This window comes from Cydia fagiglandana, chromosome 10 (genome assembly GCF_963556715.1).
Source record: "Cydia fagiglandana chromosome 10, ilCydFagi1.1, whole genome shotgun sequence".
Lineage (NCBI taxonomy): Eukaryota > Metazoa > Arthropoda > Insecta > Lepidoptera > Tortricidae > Cydia > Cydia fagiglandana.
In genome coordinates, this window is record NC_085941.1 from 1,312,535 (window position 1) to 1,330,969 (window position 18,435).

The 18,435-nt window shown below is 37.2% G+C and overlaps 2 protein-coding genes across 2 annotated transcripts in view; both read left to right on the forward strand.

The window, feature by feature from the left end:
• The window catches only part of LOC134668133 (thymosin beta), a 113,217-nt gene that overhangs the window by 8,160 nt on the left and 86,622 nt on the right, over positions 1-18,435 (forward strand). The gene's annotated exons all lie outside the window — the stretch shown is intronic.
• Positions 1-18,435, forward strand: part of LOC134668379 (protein Aster-B-like) — a 49,261-nt gene that overhangs the window by 1,510 nt on the left and 29,316 nt on the right. The window contains exons 2-6 of the mRNA XM_063525859.1: positions 1,572-1,694; positions 11,670-11,742; positions 14,478-14,561; positions 17,474-17,618; positions 18,059-18,216. Coding sequence (XP_063381929.1) covers positions 1,572-1,694; positions 11,670-11,742; positions 14,478-14,561; positions 17,474-17,618; positions 18,059-18,216 — 583 coding nt within the window. The remainder of the gene's footprint in view (positions 1-1,571; positions 1,695-11,669; positions 11,743-14,477; positions 14,562-17,473; positions 17,619-18,058; positions 18,217-18,435) is intronic.

An 18,435-nucleotide genomic window follows, 5' to 3' on the forward strand; every position in this document is an offset into this window, starting at 1 on the left:
GTGTCACAATATCATGTCATCAGTTTAGCCGAGTTGTGTGTTCTAATTTTTCCTTATCATAGGCATAGACTGAATGCTTATCAGGTAATGAAACTAGATATATTGTATAGTTTTTAAAAATTGTTAAAGATAATTTACTATTGTATGTAGTTGTATAAACACATTAAATAAATTACATTGACATTTATAGCCATTTCTGCTGCATTTTCATGAAAAATATATTCCATTGCTGATAGGATTAATCATACTTTTGAACTCCCTGTGCGAAAAAGGGACAAACCGATTTGGATGTGTTTTTTTTTTAATTGATGGGTTTATAGCAGTGGATTAGGACATGTTTTATAGGAATGTCTCTCTGAACACTCATATACATACAGTCCAACTAATGGCAAATATGGAGAGTCACCATAGTCTTAGAATGCTTTCAATTCCATGGGTGTCACATGCGAGTTGCTGACCCTATAAAATTCTGTTCACTCCTATATTCTGTATTTATGTTACCAATTCATTACGCTTTTAAGGACTTGTTTACTTAAATTTATATTTTTTGTGTTTTTTTCTTGTTAAAATTAATAAGTAATCTCTTTATCAGATAAGCTATAATTGCGTGATTGTTTGTTCCGGTGATTGCAAGGGGGCGTTATCTGTACTGCAGTAGAGTGAGGTGCAAAGGATAATGTTGTTTTAAAGTACATGTGGTGCTATTTTACCGCACTAGTGCGATAATTAACACATTATTACGTGACTATGTCGAAAATTTAAAGGGCCATATGTACTGTAAAACATTGTACGGTAGGTACATGTGCGAATAGGTAATTCGCAATTCGCGTCGATTTAAAACACTCCCTTCGGTCGTGTTTTAATTTATCGCCACTCGTTTCGAATTTCCTACTTTTCGCACTCGTATCGTAATGTACTATTCATCATCATCATAACTTAAGAGCTTTGCTCTTGTCGGTGGAGCAATCGCCAATCATTTCTTTCTTGTGCCAGTCTTTTAATTTCCACATACGACGCATTATTTTTTTCACCACACCAGCTCGGAAAGGCTTACTTTGCACTTCAAAAACTGATAGCAAAGTTGCATTTTATTCACATGTGAGGCAAAGTAATCAAATGCAAATTTTGAGTTGTTTTCTTATGTTTGGTGGTAGAATTGACTTTTAAATGATGATTTTGGATGATAAATATTTAATAACATTAATTTGGATTTGATTTTGTTTGATATTTTACGTTTAATATTTGCTTCGGTTTGATGTGGTGAAAAATTTTGTGTTGCAACTCGGGGGCAAATTTTGTTTAACCCTCGTGCTTTGAAACCCTCGCATCGCTCAAGATTCCATTTTTCGAACCATTCAATCTACAATTTTGGAATCTTTCGCTTGCTCGGGTATCAATATTAGCACGAGCGGTTAAACAACAACTTTGCCCCCTTGTAAAACAAATAACTATTATTTGGCTGAGATAAGTGATTCTAGGTCTCCCTTCTTCTCTTGTCTTTTCCTACTACTACTGTACTGTATGTTTTAATGTACTATTACTAAAACTAATTGGTTCACGTTGTGTTACAGGAGAAAGTCAGTGGAAAACCTGGTGATATCGTCTCAAGACGCCATCGGTCAGAGCATCAGCCAGGCCCTGACCTTCTCCGGGGTCATCACACAGCACACCAACCAGATCCTTCAGGAAAACAAGTAAGTACAGATACCATACAAGGTAGGATCCTATAGATATGAGAAGTGGTATACGCGTGCCTCCGTGAGGGACAAAACACAAAACATACGTAATGCGACACTGTGATTGGTCGAATTTATTCGTTGTCCACCATAATCCTTACTAAATTTACGGTGGGGAACAAATAAAATGTGAGACTGTGACAAGGAGAAACAATAATAGCTCTTTTGCTACTACTCCTACTGAAAGATACATAAGACTATCCTGTTCGGTTACTTCCCCCCACCTTTCATGACAGATCCAGTTATACTAGATTCATGACAAATACTGACTGATGATACTTCTTACTTGCATACTTGTCTCTCAATGACGCAGCGAACACAACCAACACCACCACCACCTTACAGAAAACCGCATCTAAATAACACTACTACTATTAGAGATGCAACGGATAGTTGTTTGGCCGGATACCGGATGTTCGGCCTGACCATCGGCCGTATATTCGGTATCCGGCCGCCGACTATTCGGCCGGCGGAACTATACCTACATTTCGGTTTTTCAGGTGCGCATTGTGCAGGCTTTGATCTGTTTCGTAGTGACTAGTGACCGTTCGCGCGGACTCATTTCTAGGTTCGAAATGAGTGCGATTATGACCGTGACGGTTTCTTAAATCCAATTTGTTGACTCTGAAATCAAGCATACCGGATAGTAACCGAATATCCGGTGCATCTCTACACTAGACTCTACTCATAGTGTTGTGTTCCTGCCGGTAAGTAAGGTTGCTAGAGCTCAACGAGGGCGCGTGAGTTGCAGGCGTACATAGGCAACAAAGTCAAGGGGGGATCAAGCTAAATCTCAGACAAGACATGTCACGACATCTCACCAGAGGGAGACGTCTCACGGATCATTAATGCCTCGTCTCATTAATGGACGCTCCCAATGAGTTTTATGAAACTTCTATCCTGCGATTTTCGGTTTAAATTCACACCGGTGCGTGTGATAATCAGACACCGTAAATTTTATAGCATTTTCGGTGCAGCGCAGTGGTGTTAATGGAATTGGTATAAACAATTTCAACCCTAATGATTAATTAGCGTTAATTACGTTAATATTAACCTTAATTTACCATTTCAGTTGGAATTATGTCTATATTTCAATTGTATATAATATAGGTTTTTTATGGACAAATTGTAATTTATCTCCAATATCGAAGTTAAATATTCTACAGGTAATTACTAGTGGGGTAGTGGGCGTGCACTGAACTATCAAGTAATTACCTTAATACGCTAAACGTATGTGTAGTGACGTACCTGCCCAAAATGTCGGTGACTCACACAGGGTGTAAACAACTGACACGCACAGTTGGCAGAGTATTTTTCACTTACACTCGGTGAATAAACGTGCCGTGAGTCACGTTTTACATTTCTTTACGGTCTTATGTACCTAACTTCACTCCACTCCAAACGATGCTGTCCCTTTCTAAGTATACTAAAAAACAGAGCAAGAGTTATATCGGAGTTTTATACAGCGCCTCTAGGATTCACCTAAAGAACTAAATAACAAAATTGACACATTCTCACGTCTACGTAATTTACTATCTATGCATCTCGCTCTCGCATATTAGTGCAAATGAGATGCACAGAAAGTAATGTTACATATACTGATGGTAGCCGTGAATATGGAGGGTAGAGGTAAGGAGAATCCTTTATGACTTTATGAGAAAACTCCTTTATGGGAGAATATTTGCAAAAACTGGGCACGCTGTCAGCTATTATAATTTTTCTAAATCTCTCCAGAGTAGCCAAAAAAAGAAAACCCATAAACCTAGTTTTTCATTGTATCAATACCGTACTAAAAATCATGGGGAATGGAAGATAGTCGTATTTACAAGTGGAAAAACGTTTTCTTTGTTTGTATGGACGATTACGTAGTATACTTCCCTCTTAAGGTTTTTGACGGACACTTTTTCATTATTAATTACATGGAGATTGTATTCCTTACCTCTACCATCCACTAAGAGCATTTAGAAGGGAGATGTCATCGCTGTCATTTTCTTTACAAAACAGTCTGCCGATTTTTGCGGGGGAGGGGACGTCAAATGTATTGCTATTTCTACATGATTTGTACGTAACGTACAAATAGCCATGTCAGTCCATACAAAAGTTTGCACAATTGTACAAGTTTTTCGGCAGAGGGGTAAGTAATAATGTCAGGAAAAAAATAAAGAGTATACCTACGAGACTACTACGACTATGATATTTGATTTATTCGGTTGTCAATATAAAACAAATGTAGGTGTTCTTTCTTCTCGTATGAGACGCCATTACTATGTAATCTTGCTTGAGATTAATAAACATTACCAATATGGTGTTAAAACAAGCTTTTCTTTCCTGCTTGGAACCCTAATCCTAAATCCTAACAGTAAGCACTCAATGGCCACTCCAGTTATTAAATGCTCTAAGACCAGTTTTGTCACTTTGTTACTGACTCAACCTTCATTCTACAATTTTTTAAAGATTTGACGTTGCCATAGTTACGAAAATAATAAACATCAATGTTAGTAAACAATGTATAATAAATTAAAATATAATTGTATTCAAGACAAAAATTGCAAAATATGATAATTACGTAAACATCATTAATAATCGAGTTAAAATTATGACATTGCGTGTTAAAAAATAGGAAGCAAAGTATACGGCGCGATTATACAGGCTACATATTTATTACCTATGATGAAAATAGTACACACATGAGAAGAAATATTAAAATAGGTATGTATTATAATGGTCCGCTTCAGTCCGCATCATGACAGCGGCCGTCTCCTACTGCTAAGTAACATTATCTAATAGAGTGTCCGGAAAGAGCAAAGTCGTGAAATTTAGGGGAGCCCATACATTATACCTACGACTCTTCTCTTTCCGCACAGACCCTACGTATGACCTTAATAGCGATCTTAATTTTATAGTACCTATATGATCTCGAGTATATTTCAGTGCCAAGCGCCCCATTTCCAATACAAAATGAACCCACGCAGCGGGTTTTTGGCAATAAATGTGTTTAAATCTTATTTAAATTTTCAGATTCAGAACCACCAGCAAAAGTTTTTGAAGAAAGTTTTATATTTCCTGTTACCAAGTTGACATGAAAAACGATTACGAAATAAAATAATACTTACTTAGTAAAGAAAAATAAATAAACCCACAGAACATTTGTATGTTTTATTTTATTTAAGATAATAATGCTTAATAAAATACGTAGCAATTCTTGTGTAAATATTATAATAGGTCTTGCGGTATGTCTTATTCTTACTATGTGTTATGTGCACCCAGCAACAAAAACAGCAACATGTCTATGTACCGCTCCTTGTATTGAGCCTTAATTCTTAATACATATGTAACTTCTACATGCATACATGATGCAATCCGGGTTTTCATGGAAATGTTGTTTTCAATCAGCTTCTTGCCTAAAACCAAAAACTGCTCGTAAGCAATGTGATTTTCGCAAATGTAGCAGTAGAAATAGGAAAATATGATGTCAAGTATAACTCATTACCTTTGTACTAAATCAGCCTTTTATCGAACTATTAATTGATTTATCCCTTAAAGTTTTGCTTGAAGTTCACATACTGTTATAAATTTATACATATTACGTTGAAAATTGCATTAATATTCGTGAAAAATCTGCGTATTTGTTGTGTTTACAAGTTGACAGAAATGTCACGTTGGAAACGCACGTATTTTTCCATAACATCTGTCACGTTTACTCGCGTAAAGTATTTACGCAGAATAATTCTGGCTCAGTTTTCATTATATAATTAGAAAGAGAGCGTTTTAGGTGTGAAGTTAGGCATGGTACAAATTGAAATGTTTAGTTCTTTACGTGACCGGTAGAGGCACTGTACAATTACTCCATACATTTTCCTTAACTTTCTCACTATCTTCACTTCTCACTGTCATTCACGGAACTCATAGTAGAGCTACAGGAGTTCCCGAAGGTTAATTACTGTGGGACATGCGAAAAGGGACTTTATGGACACTGTGATAAGGTCTATTTCTCAATGGTATTGAAGGCGATGACGCTAATACTATCAGTCGCTATTAACAGTGGGTACGGGAAATGGAACCTTATTGTAGCTAAGCTAGGGTCTATTTCTAAATGGTATCGTAGGCTAACCATACCAACACTGTTAACAGCTTTTAATAATGGGATATGGGATAGAGGACGTTATTATAGCTGCTTTAAGGTCTATTTTTGAGAAATCGTAGTCTAAAACATACCTGTATTCGAAAATAATGGAAGGGGAACCTTATGATAGGTGTGTTAGAGTATATTATTTAAGAATGGTGTCGTAGGTTATCAAAAGTGGGAAAGTAGCCCTTATTGATGCTTTCTTAAGGTCTGTTTTTCAGACAATAATTTATCTTTGGCCCGATTTTTTACATCGTGATTTCGAAAGATCATATATTATGCGTGTGTAAAACATAACATAATACTTAAATAGGACATTGTGAACTTATTGGAATACTGAAATGTAAGTTTTATGTTTTAATGTTGATTAATAAATTTTATATTTCAACATTCCTAAGTATTATTGCCAAAACTTAGAATAAATTAAATAATCAAGTACCTACCTACAACAAATCAGATTTTTTTATTGCCTAGTTATAAAAAGTCTAGTAAATTCCTCCAATCAATAAATGCCAATTATCGATAACGCCTCTATAAAAATAATTATTCAATGAACTTTATCAATAGATAACACAAACGCGCGATCCGTAAATCTGCCTCGAACAGTAGCAGGTGATGTTCTATCCCTTTCATACCCTAGTGTCCTGGGAAGGACGTAATTAAGGCGACTGATAATGTCAACGTCCTTGACCATACATTTAACGCCTTACTCACGCACCTGAATATGTAAGTACTTACATTAAAATATTATTTGCTGTAATGTTTTTATCACTGATTTCATAAATTCTCACAAATATTAATAAATAACATATATTTTACCTAGAAATTGATATAAATAAAATTTTAAAGTATGTGAATGTCGATAAGATAATGGATATCCTTAAAAAGTGCGATATTAAGAAGTAATCAAGTTAACTTAGGTTATTTGCATTATTCGCTAGGTAAAAGCACTGGTGGCCTAGCGGTTAGGGCGACTTTTATTCCGGAGGTCGTGGGTTCAAACCCCGGCCAATGAGATTTTCGGAACTTATGTAATTGAGTTTCTTTTCGGTAAATAAAACATCGTGAGGAAACTGGACTAATCCCAATAAGGGCTAGCTTCCCCTCTAGGGTGTAGTTCAAACGACAGTCGCTTTCGTAAAAACTAGTGCCTACGTCAATTCTTGGGATTAGTTGTCAAGCGGACCCCAGGCCCTCAAGAGCCGTGGCAAAAAGGCGGGACAGCGCGAGGAAGATTATTCGCAATCTATCAAAGCACCCCGGACCTAAAGTATGAAAAATGTGGTTACAGTTAACACATTCAACACCAAGAACCCGACTGTCGGGTACACTGTTCGTAGCGACTACGCGCTACATACGACGAAACCGTGGCTACGCGCTACGAGCGTAACCCGTAGCACTTAGTGGTATGGATTTTTTAAATATCTTTGATATGTTATATAGGTAGATTTCAGAGTTCTGAACAAAAGTCTCTAGCGGCGCTACCACTGTATCCGAGTCCCATTCAGAGTTTCGACTGATTTTGTACTAGATAACAAAGTATATCAAAATCTCAAGATATGTAACTGAAACCATATTTTCCATACTTTAGGTCCGGGGTCCTTTACATATATAGGTAGAACTTTACGTGCATGGCGCTGTCTCGCCCACACAATGTAAAGTCCGTTGGCTTGTCCTAACTCGTCGCTTTAATGGATTAGATTAGGCAGGTACGAGTATTCACGTCAGTGTATATTGGGCATCAAGCGTGAGTGCATCGAAAATGATGCTCGAGGAGTATCGAGTGCGGTTCACTCAGTGGGATTCAGGGATCAATATTATAAGGTACCGTTTTGAACCTTAATGTTATTGGAATAAGGACTAACAGGCCAATTCGAGATTCAGTTATTCAACCTGATATGTCAGTGTCAAAAGTGACATTTCTTCAACCAAAAGCGTCACTTTTGACACTGACAGATCAGTATCATATCGGAAACAGATCGAATAGCTAAAACTCGAATTGGCCTATGAGGTCTTTGGAAATAAGATGGGTGATATGCGTGTGATTGTTATGTGTCAAAGGGCCGCCATTTGTACATAATTGTATTCGTTTTAGATCTTAATGTTATTGGATTAAGGTCGTTTTTGGAAAAAAGACGTAATATGCGAGTGATTGTTGTGTCAAAATGTTTGAAGAATAACGCGTGCCGTTCACTCAATGGGATTCAGGGGTCACAATATTAATGTACTGTTTTTTACCGAAATGCCACTACTAAACATCAAAAAAAAAAATCGATTAAAATTTCGTATAAGTATGTATGTCAGTCAAATATTACATACCCACACGGCCTGAAGAGGTTATAGTACTTATTACAGTTACATAGACTTATATATAAAATATAGTAATATGTAGTAATGATGTGTAGCGAGTGTTACATTGTCTGACGTTTTTCATTGTGCTTGAGGCCGAGCTCAACGCTTATTAATTATGCGGAAACTCGAGTTAAACGGCAAATCTTAAAGTATGTACACTTGTACAGTCTTAAATATCGATACGGGTAAAGCGCCAAAAATACGTGTACACTGCCTTATTGCCTAGACAATTAGGGTATAGATAATTATGTTTTTTAACCGGATCGATATTTTAGGCCTTTACAGTAAATGTAGTGCGGCTACATATTTTAGTTTTTACCATGACAGTAACTCTCTATACACTCAATTATCTTTGATAATATTAATTCAACCTAAGCTATTAAATTATATCGACACGTACGATTCGTTTCTCGAAGGACAATTATAACCTCCCATTTGACATTTTAATGTAAACAAAATCGATCGAATACCTACTCATCATCTATGTACATCTACACCCTTATGCTCGCTACGAGTATCATATGCAGAGCTCGGCGGGGGTGAGCTGTTTTCAGAGTTTGCACAACATGGACATGCCTTGTCATTCGATGGTATATGTGGTGTAATTTAATAACTATAGAAATTATTTTATTTAGGCTGCCTTTCCGCTACGATCTTTACGTCGCCATTAAAACAGATGAATTTTATAGCAAGCTTTTTTAGTAAACCTCTTCAAATAATATGTATATCCATCCATATGCTACTATTAAGTTTATTTTTACATAAGGCATTGTCATTTTAGTTTAATTATAATTAATAAAGTTTTATTTTAATACTTCTTTCTAAGGTGTATCTATATTAATATCTATACACTTGACACAAGTGACGTCAAAATGGCTCACCCCTGCCGAGCTTTGATCATATGGCATAATCGTAGACGAGTTAGTTTTTACAAGCTTTTAGGGGTTGTGCACAAATCACGCGAGATGTTTTCGGCTACTTTTTGACCAAAACTTATTAATTTTCGTATGAATGTGATCTGTTTTGTCCGGTCAACTGTAAAAATATGGGTGTAACCAACTTATTCAAAAATATGTCCCATAGTTTTTAATTCGCTGACATAAGAGATTTGTACACCTATATTTTACAAGCTTTTATTTACTTTCACCTGACTGTTGTCTGTCTGATGTCTGTGTGTAATCAAATCTTGCAAGTTAAATTTGATCCACTTCCCGGTTTCCGATTGAGCTGAAATTTTGCATGCATGTATCAATCGGATGACAATGCAATATTATGGTACCATCGAGCTGATCTGATGATGGATACAGGAGGTGGCCACAGGAACTCTGTGATGAAACAACGCAACCTAATTGTGTTAGGGGTTTTTATAATTGTCTCGATGAGTATTAGTTGTCTGTCGTAAGAAAAGTACAGTCAGCGCTAAAAGCTTGTACCAAAAATGAAATTTTTGCCAAAAACTTATTTTACAGTTGACCGTCTATGTAAATTTAGGCGTACTACAGTCGTAGTTATTCTTAAAATTATATAGCATTTAAAATATTTGGAAGACTGCAAAGATTTCATGAACCACTGCAATTCGGGTGCCACCGCCGAGATGATCGACTTTCTAAATCGGGCGATAAAGTGTTGCAAAACATAACCTTGCGACATCGGCGCTGCGCCGGCGCCGTCGGTATGGACATCGCCTTGGTCAAATAAAGTGTTATTTCGGTGTTTTTAAAGAGTACAGCCAATTGCAAAACTTACCTGAAGTAGGTATACCTATCTGCCTGTCTCAACAGCGAAGCAGCGAAACAGTATCTGACACCTTCCTCGCGTTATCCCGGAATTTAGCCACGGCTCATGGGAGCCTGGGGTCCGCTTGACCACTAATCCCAAGAATTGACGTAGGCACTAGTTTTTTTACGAACAGTTAAGACATCAGTTAAGAGGAAATGGGACATCACGTGACCGCTTCTCCATGCAAACGAAGTCCTCATTTCCCTTTCTAAATATTAACATTGTGGAAAATATTTTTCGCAATTCCATGTACTTATTAGTTTAATTTGTTTCGATTATTAGGGTTCCGTAGCCAAAATGGCAAAAACGGAACCCTTATTTGTCTATCATAGGGTCACAGACTTTAATTGTTGATTCATCTAAGTTTCAATAAGCTGATTTGTTTGTCTATCTATAGATCTATACTAACCGTATGAAAAGTCCAATGTAAAGTAAACCCTAAATCGCTCAACAATATAAGTCCGCGACTCTACCCTGCCCTACCTACTTGCTTACCATGCCAAACATTGTCTGGATTGAAAAACAGCAGTTCTCTACAAAACGGGACCCTATTACTATGACTCCACTGTCCGTCTGTCTGTCTGTCACCAGGATGACGATTCATGAGATATCATGAATCGTGATAGCTAGACATCACAGATGATGTATTTGCTGTTGCCGCTATAACAACAAATACTAAAAAGTACGGAACCCTCGGTGGGCGAGTCCGACTCGCACTTGTCCGGTTTTCTTTATGTTTTTTTTTCCTATTATTCCTAATAATTGGGAGTAAAGCGACCATTTGTTATTTATTAAGTTTAATAACGTATTGTCCATAGTCCTAGCCCTATTAATAGCGTATTTTCGACCAAATGTAAACAAAGCGGTGGAATTGATGTTATCGGTCGATACCGATTATTTATCTTATCGGTTTTACCGATAATTCATTATGTTCGTCGTATGTGGTATAAAATATATATTAAATGGCATCCAAAATATACGATTAATCGTTTGGCAAATTTTTATTTATTTACTTTAAAATCTATGTCTGGAAGATTTCGCCGACTCCGTAACGCACCTACATACTCGTACAGTCGCCATCAGATATATCGGAGCGGCCAAGGTGTTCACAATATCTGAACACGCACTCTAACTCGCTGACAATAGAGGCGTGTTCAGATATTTGTGAGTGCCTTAGCCGCTCGGATATATCTGATGGCGACTGTACCTACATAATACGCTCGCTAGGCGAACATGGGTACGCTACGCTCATTAGGGGTTCGTTATACATGATAGGCCCTACAGGAGTTCGTATATTTAAACATATAGGGTTATTGCCCTAGTTTCCGTCCATGCTCTAGTTTTCGTCCCCTTGACAGACTAGCAAAAATAATATATTTCTTTTTTAAATTGCTACTAGCGAAATATCATTTTTATGCAGATAGAAAGATTCATGTATAGACATTAACGATTGCAAGAACTCCAAATTTGTACAGCACATTGCGGGTAGGTATTCAAATTTCGTCAAGTGGACGAAAACTAGCGCAATGACCCTAAATGCTTTAGGAAAGCGATGCAGGAGAAAATGTTATTAAACATCTTTAAATAATAGTTAAGGTACGGGTATTAGCAATATTAGCATGTCGGATTATTGGAATGATATATTATATTTTAATTATTTTATTGATTATTTTCAGAAACCTGTCACGCTCGCCATCGCCATCTCTACGCAACCCTGACAACAACGCTGAACAGCTGGAAAATGACAAGGTAACATCACATCTTGCCCACATTTATAAGGGCGCTGCCACACTGGCGATTTGCGAGCGAGTTGACGAGGCGAGCGCGCAAAGAGTTCGCCGCGAGCACGCAACTATTTCGCTTTCGCGCAGCGAGGTCGTTACGCCCTCGCCTCGCTTTCAACTCGCTCGCAAATGGCCAGTGTGCCAGCGCCCTTAACCTTTTAAACTCCAAACGACGCATTTGCCGTGCCACTGACGCCACGGGGGTAAAATTTAGTTTTGTGAATAAATAAAGCCAACTTATAAGTGGGGTGTTTTTCAGTAGATTTTCATCAAAAACGATCGACGTCAAATGCCGTCTTTGGCGTCGTTGTCACGGTTTTGCGTTGACGTCAATTGCCGTATGTGGCGTTCAAAAGGTTAAACCACGATATAAACAAAAAGGAAGACAAGTAGGAAGGTTTTGTTTTACTTACGGCTTGTGCACAAATCACGCGAGGTCCGATGGGGGGGGGGGGGGAGTCACGAAAAAATCACTATTGATCACGTTGGGGGAGGGGGGTATAAAGGAAACCTCACGTGTATTTTTCTACAGTGAACGAAACTAAGAAAAAAAACCTACCACATAAGTAGATACTTTTTTTATTATTTATTTATTTTAAACTTTATTGCACATACAAAAAGTACAACAGGCGGACTTAATGCCGGTATAGGCATTCTCTACCAGTCAACCATAGGGCGAAACAGAAAAGCGTCCATGTGGGTGCAGTGAGAAATAAACAGAAAAAAAAAACGTAACTTTTTTCGGTTTCTTTAAACATAGATCTTCACTCTTTACTTCAAAATATCGAGTCTATTTAATGAAAATATAAAAATAAACACGATTTTCTGTATACAAGACTATTTATCTTAAAATTAGGTCGAATGAAAAAAATTCAACAAAATACACGTGAGATTGTGTGCCGCGTGGTAGCCAAAAACCTAACCAAATATCACCAAGGGGCTCCCCCCTTCGGGGGTCAAAAAGTATCCGAAAACGCCTCGCGTGATTTGTGCACAACCCCTTATTTAGTTAATTCGAGAAGTAACGCGTGGAATATGCGTGCTATAATATTATACACGTTGGTGATTTGTTGCGTGTAAATGTAATGAGCGCTCTTCTGTTAGCTATTCAGAGGCCGAGGCCAGGAGCTAGCAAAGTCCGTGAAATCTGTTATAAGTGTTATTACACTATGATTTAATTTACGCTTGTAAAAATATTTTTTTTAGCCTACTTTGGTGTCCCACTGCTGGGCAAAGGCCTCCCCTCGTTTTCTCCACTCGACCCTGTCATCGGCATTTTCCCACCATTTGAAAAAAAAAATAGTAAAAAATATTAATTTTGTAATTCTAATTTGATATAGACTTTTATCGCCGACCGTAGTTTTCTTTCGGCAGTCATATTTACTGCTCACTGAGATGATTGTAACGAACACAAACTTAACGATTCTTAACACGTAAGGTGTACCTCTAGTTCTTATCGTCATAATCTGACACTGCCACCGGTCTTTCATAACTTTCATAAGTACATATACTAAAGCCCTATTTAATATCAGGAAGTAATTTTAATATAGCCTCCCAGACTTGACCCAAAGATTTACTAATCTAAAAAATAAATCTAAATACTTAATGCTTATAATTCAGAACAGTTGTTTTATGATAAAACAATATTATTAGTTTTTTGCACAAATGACGTCGCGTACACATTTTTAAAAAGATATAATTTACACAATTTAATTATCGGTCTTTAATTTTAATTATAGCGGTGATTTTCAACTAATTTTCAATTGTAAATCAATTAACAACACGTACACACCGGTTATAACTGCATTTCGATCCGTTACCTTACAATCAAATTTGTTGATTATTACAAAACATTTATTATTACTTATAAAAACAGATTCTAAAGTGTTATAATATGACTCAGGTCGATATATAATTGTTATCGGTACGTAGCAATTTTTAAATCATCAAATATCATATTATTATCATCATATCAAGCGTGACTACTCCTTGAACAGATTTCAGATGATTTATTGATAAATTGACATCTCATTTACATGTCAAATAAAAATACAAAGTATTCAAAAATAAAATTGAAATTATTAAGCTAATGCATTATAGGTACATATTGTTGTTACAATACAACATTGTTATTACAATATTGCATTATTGATAACAAAACCTTATAAACGTTATAAATTAAGCGCGTTAAGCGCGCAGTTGTTTTATGGGATCAATAAAGCATTTTTGAAGTATCTGTCATCACGGTCAATTTTTACATATCGTTTGGCGTGTGTCGATGTACCATCAGCCGCATAAGTGCATGGCGACTATAAATGAATAAAATAAATAATAAATAAATAAATATTATAGGACATTCTTACACAGATAGACTAAGTCCCACAGTAAGCTCAAGAAGGCTTGTGTTGTGGGTACTCAGACAACGATATATATAATATACAAATAGTTAAATACATAGAAAACACCCATGACTCAGGAACAAATATCTGTATCATCATACAAATAAATGCCCTTACTGGGATTCGAACCCAGGACCATCGTCTTCGCAGATCAGGGTCACTACCCACTAGGCCAGACCGGTCGTCAATTCATTCATAATATCTCAATGCAATTTCGCAGTTCACTGTACAACCGTCATCTTTTCTAGGCCGCTTGGTATGGCTAACAGATTAATAATAGTAAGGTCCTGTTTTTTTCCAGGATGGAGCCCCCGATTCGGTGTCTCTCGGCAGTGCCAGCGAGCTTTCCCTACCAACCGCCGTTGCGCTACGGAGCGAACAGAGGGTAGGTAGATATACTATCGTGAAAACATACTTACCGTCACTGTATCTCTTCTGCTTCTTAACCTTAAGGCATAAGGGTGTCAGGAATTACGCAAAACTGAACTGTATCACTTTGAAATAAAGTTCAAAATCAGGTGGGAAGTATAAAGGGTTAATGTTGAGAATAAGCACAGTAGCCGATTTCTGATTTTGACTAATCCCAGCGATACTCAACCTGCGGCACGCCAGGCCTTTTTAGGTGGCCCGCCAGGTGATCCTTGATTCTGGTATAAACTGATATACAGGGTTATTTTTGGACCGTTAGCCATATTGTGCAAGGAGATTAGGTAGGCCATACTGAACAAATTTTTCTATGGGACCAACTCCGAAATCACAAAATTTTTTTTGGCCGTTTCATACATTTTGGTCGAGTGGATGTCGACTTTTTCAATGGGAAGGCCAAATTTTTGTTTGGGATTTCGGGGTTGGTCCCATAGAAAAAGTTATTCAGTATGACTTACCTAATCACCTCGCACTATATGGCTAACGGTCCAAAAATGACCCTGTATAAGACAAACAAAATTGGGCTCACTTCACCGCGGTCTTATAAATAATACAAAACTTGATGAAAAAATCTATGGTGGTTAAAAGGTTAAGCAAATATATCTTGCGGCCCGGGGCTACAAGGCAACAGTCTTTGTGGCCCTAAAAATAAGGTTAAGTATGGCTGACTTAAAATTAAAAACTAAAATTGTTTTTCAATATTGTAATGATAATGAAATATAAAATATAAGCCGCTTGTTGTTCAGTAGCGGTAAACTAGCAAGCTGGTAACAGTTCAATGTATTATAGTTATGTAGATGTCGGCGGCCGATCGTAAGATCAGGCAGATCGTAATGTTTTGACGATAGTCACATGAAACCAATATATAGGTAGGATAGGTTAGTTAGGTTGCTTCAGATGCCCGAAGGGCAAACTGCTCAGAGGGCTCCGTCGACTCAGGAAACGAGTTAAAGATTTTCACGTTTCACGATATGCCTAGGAATTTCACGATATGCCTGATCTTACGATCGGCCGCCGACATATATAACAACGCTTGCAACTTCAGGAGTAAGTATAGCATGCATGCCGCTGAGCTAGTAAAGTATTTGCTTCATGATGTATTACGCTTTATAAAATAACAGAAAGTTACGATAACATATCTTATACCTTTAAACGAGCAATTATTATATTTTCGGGGGCGAAAAATCGATCTTGCTAGGTCTTATCTCTGGGAAAACGAGCATTTATGAGTTTTTATATATTTTCCGAGCAAAGCAAAGGTCACTCAGATATACATATGTATATATAAGCATATCTTCTGACTTCTGACCCTTATACTTATAAAGGAATAGTCTATTTACTTTGGATCCGGTGTAGCATCAAAACTATTCCGATTTTGTTGAATGATTCATTTATTTTACGGCCTGGATGACCTAAGTTATTCATATGACTTTAAAAACGGAGAAGGTTTAATACGAAAACAATCTTTAGATTTTAAACTTTTTAATTTTTATTGGGATATACTAGTTATCGACGGTATCGCTGCCGGCGGTCATTGAGTTCCGAGGTTACGAGATGGTAAGGAACAACGTTTTAACTATTTGTCAATTCTACCTGTTCTATACTAAAGTAAGGACGCCAAGCACGAAGAATTTCGTACATCGACCCGCCTCTATCTATCTCTATCGCACGTGCATACTGCATAAATTTATTGCTGTCCCGCCGATGATGCCGGCGGTCAACGCTACTGTGCTAGCGGGACAGCAATATAATTATGAAATGAAATGAAATGAAAACATTTATTTTCAGGCAACTATTGGCCCATAGATAAATACCTTCAAACTAGCATACATATTAATACAAAATATATCTTAAAACTAAAAACACAATTACGGCTGCGATGCAGTTCGCAACCCCGCAGTGTCAGGGAGCCGGCCGCGGAACCGCCGGAACTTGACACCCTTCGGCCAAAACTCCTCCTCGGTGAAGGTCGCTAGATGCGCCTTGGTGATGTGGAATTATGTGCGTGTGATAGAAATAATAGGTACGGGCAGGTCAATGTACGAAATTCTTCGTGTTTGGCGTCCTTGGCTTAGCTCAGAGTAGGATTATATTTTGCTGAGTGTACCTTTGTTGTATTATTTAACGCATGGGATTCCAGAGTTCTCTTATGAATACATTGAGGCCATCTTTCGTGACTAAGTAAATTGGGGTACCAAGGCTGTTAATAGAATTACGGAAATAGATAATAGTACTATGTATGTACATATTTCTCGGGAAACCGATATTTGACAGCGAATCATGATGTCCTTCTCTAACGCATGAACAGTTGTGTAAAATACCACTGGTAGAATTTTGAAAAAATATTATAAGCACAATATGATATTACGTAGCACCCAATAATATAATGTCTTAATATTTTAAAAATTTTGACTATGATCTTCGTTGAGTTTTTTTTTGTACTGTGACTAACAAAAAAAGTTTTATCACTGACCCTTTGGACACCAAAGTTGAAATAAAATGCGCATTTTCATTTTCAAAATTATAGTTTGATACTCACTTTTTTTATTAAAGGCCCAGACCAGCTAATCATGGCACTACGAACTAACTAAATATAATAGCTAAAGGTACATATAACAAAATGTTATACACGAAAAACGCTTAGTTTTCGAGACTTTCCATATTTTCTTAAAATTTATAATCAGAATCCTGAACAATCGAAAGAATGTGAAACGAGACATTGAACGAAATGTAATTTTTTTTCCAAAAATACTAAGTTGAAATGTTGCTATCTCACGGATATTTTTTCTTGTTATTTACTCGTATGTGAAAATGCGCCATCGACTGTGGCATCCAAAGGGTCGACCCCGCATTGATCCTTCTCAACTCTAGGTATCCTCCGCCGGCCAGCGCACATCCGAAGGTCGCACCAAGAAGAAGAGCTGGTATAGCTCCTTCTACCCGACCTACAAGAGCAAGTGTGAGGACTTCAAGCGGCTCTTTAAAGATCTGCCCGATGAGGAGCGACTTATTGTTGGTAATTATTACTTTGCTTTGGTAAAATTAAGAATCGCATCAAATAAAGAGCTGGCGCTTTCTATCCCACGTACAAAAGTAAGTTTGAGGACATCAAAAGTCTCTTTAAAGATATGCCCAATAAGAAGCTTATGGTTCGTAATTATTTATTACTTTTATGAGCTGTTACGTTGAATTCTCTGCTCGCGAAAAGTAACAACACTTTAGGTGTCGTCTACCGGCTAATGTGCCCCGAATGTCGCATTAAAAATAGAACTGCTATAGTTCCTTCAACTGTATGTATAAAATAAAGTTCAAATCTAATGCAATTAAGCATGCTTTACCAGTTAATATCAAGCCAAACGTTTTAAAACTTTGGTGCAAAATAGGATGTAAAACTTACGCAAATTGAAATACGCAAACATTAAGCTAATATTATACAATTCATTGTTTTTTTCATAGACTATTCCTGCGCGCTACAGAAAGACATCCTGGTCCACGGCCGTCTGTACGCGTCGCAGAACTACCTCTGTTTCCACGCCAGCATCTTCGGGTGGGAGACCAGCTTATCTTTACGATGGAAAGATGTCACCGCTATTACTAAAGAGCGAACAGCACTGGTAAGTTGTTTTGTTCTTTGACATACAACGTATCTAAGTAGGTTTAAAATAAAAGGTATACCCTTGATTTGCCGACAGACATTTCATCGAATGTTATTTCGAAGACAACGTTTCAAGTATTTTCATTCCATCGACAAGTCATTGCGTCGAAGAATTGATACTAGTAAATTTAAATCTGGGACTTTTAATTGGCACTCGAATTATTTCGTATATAGTTTA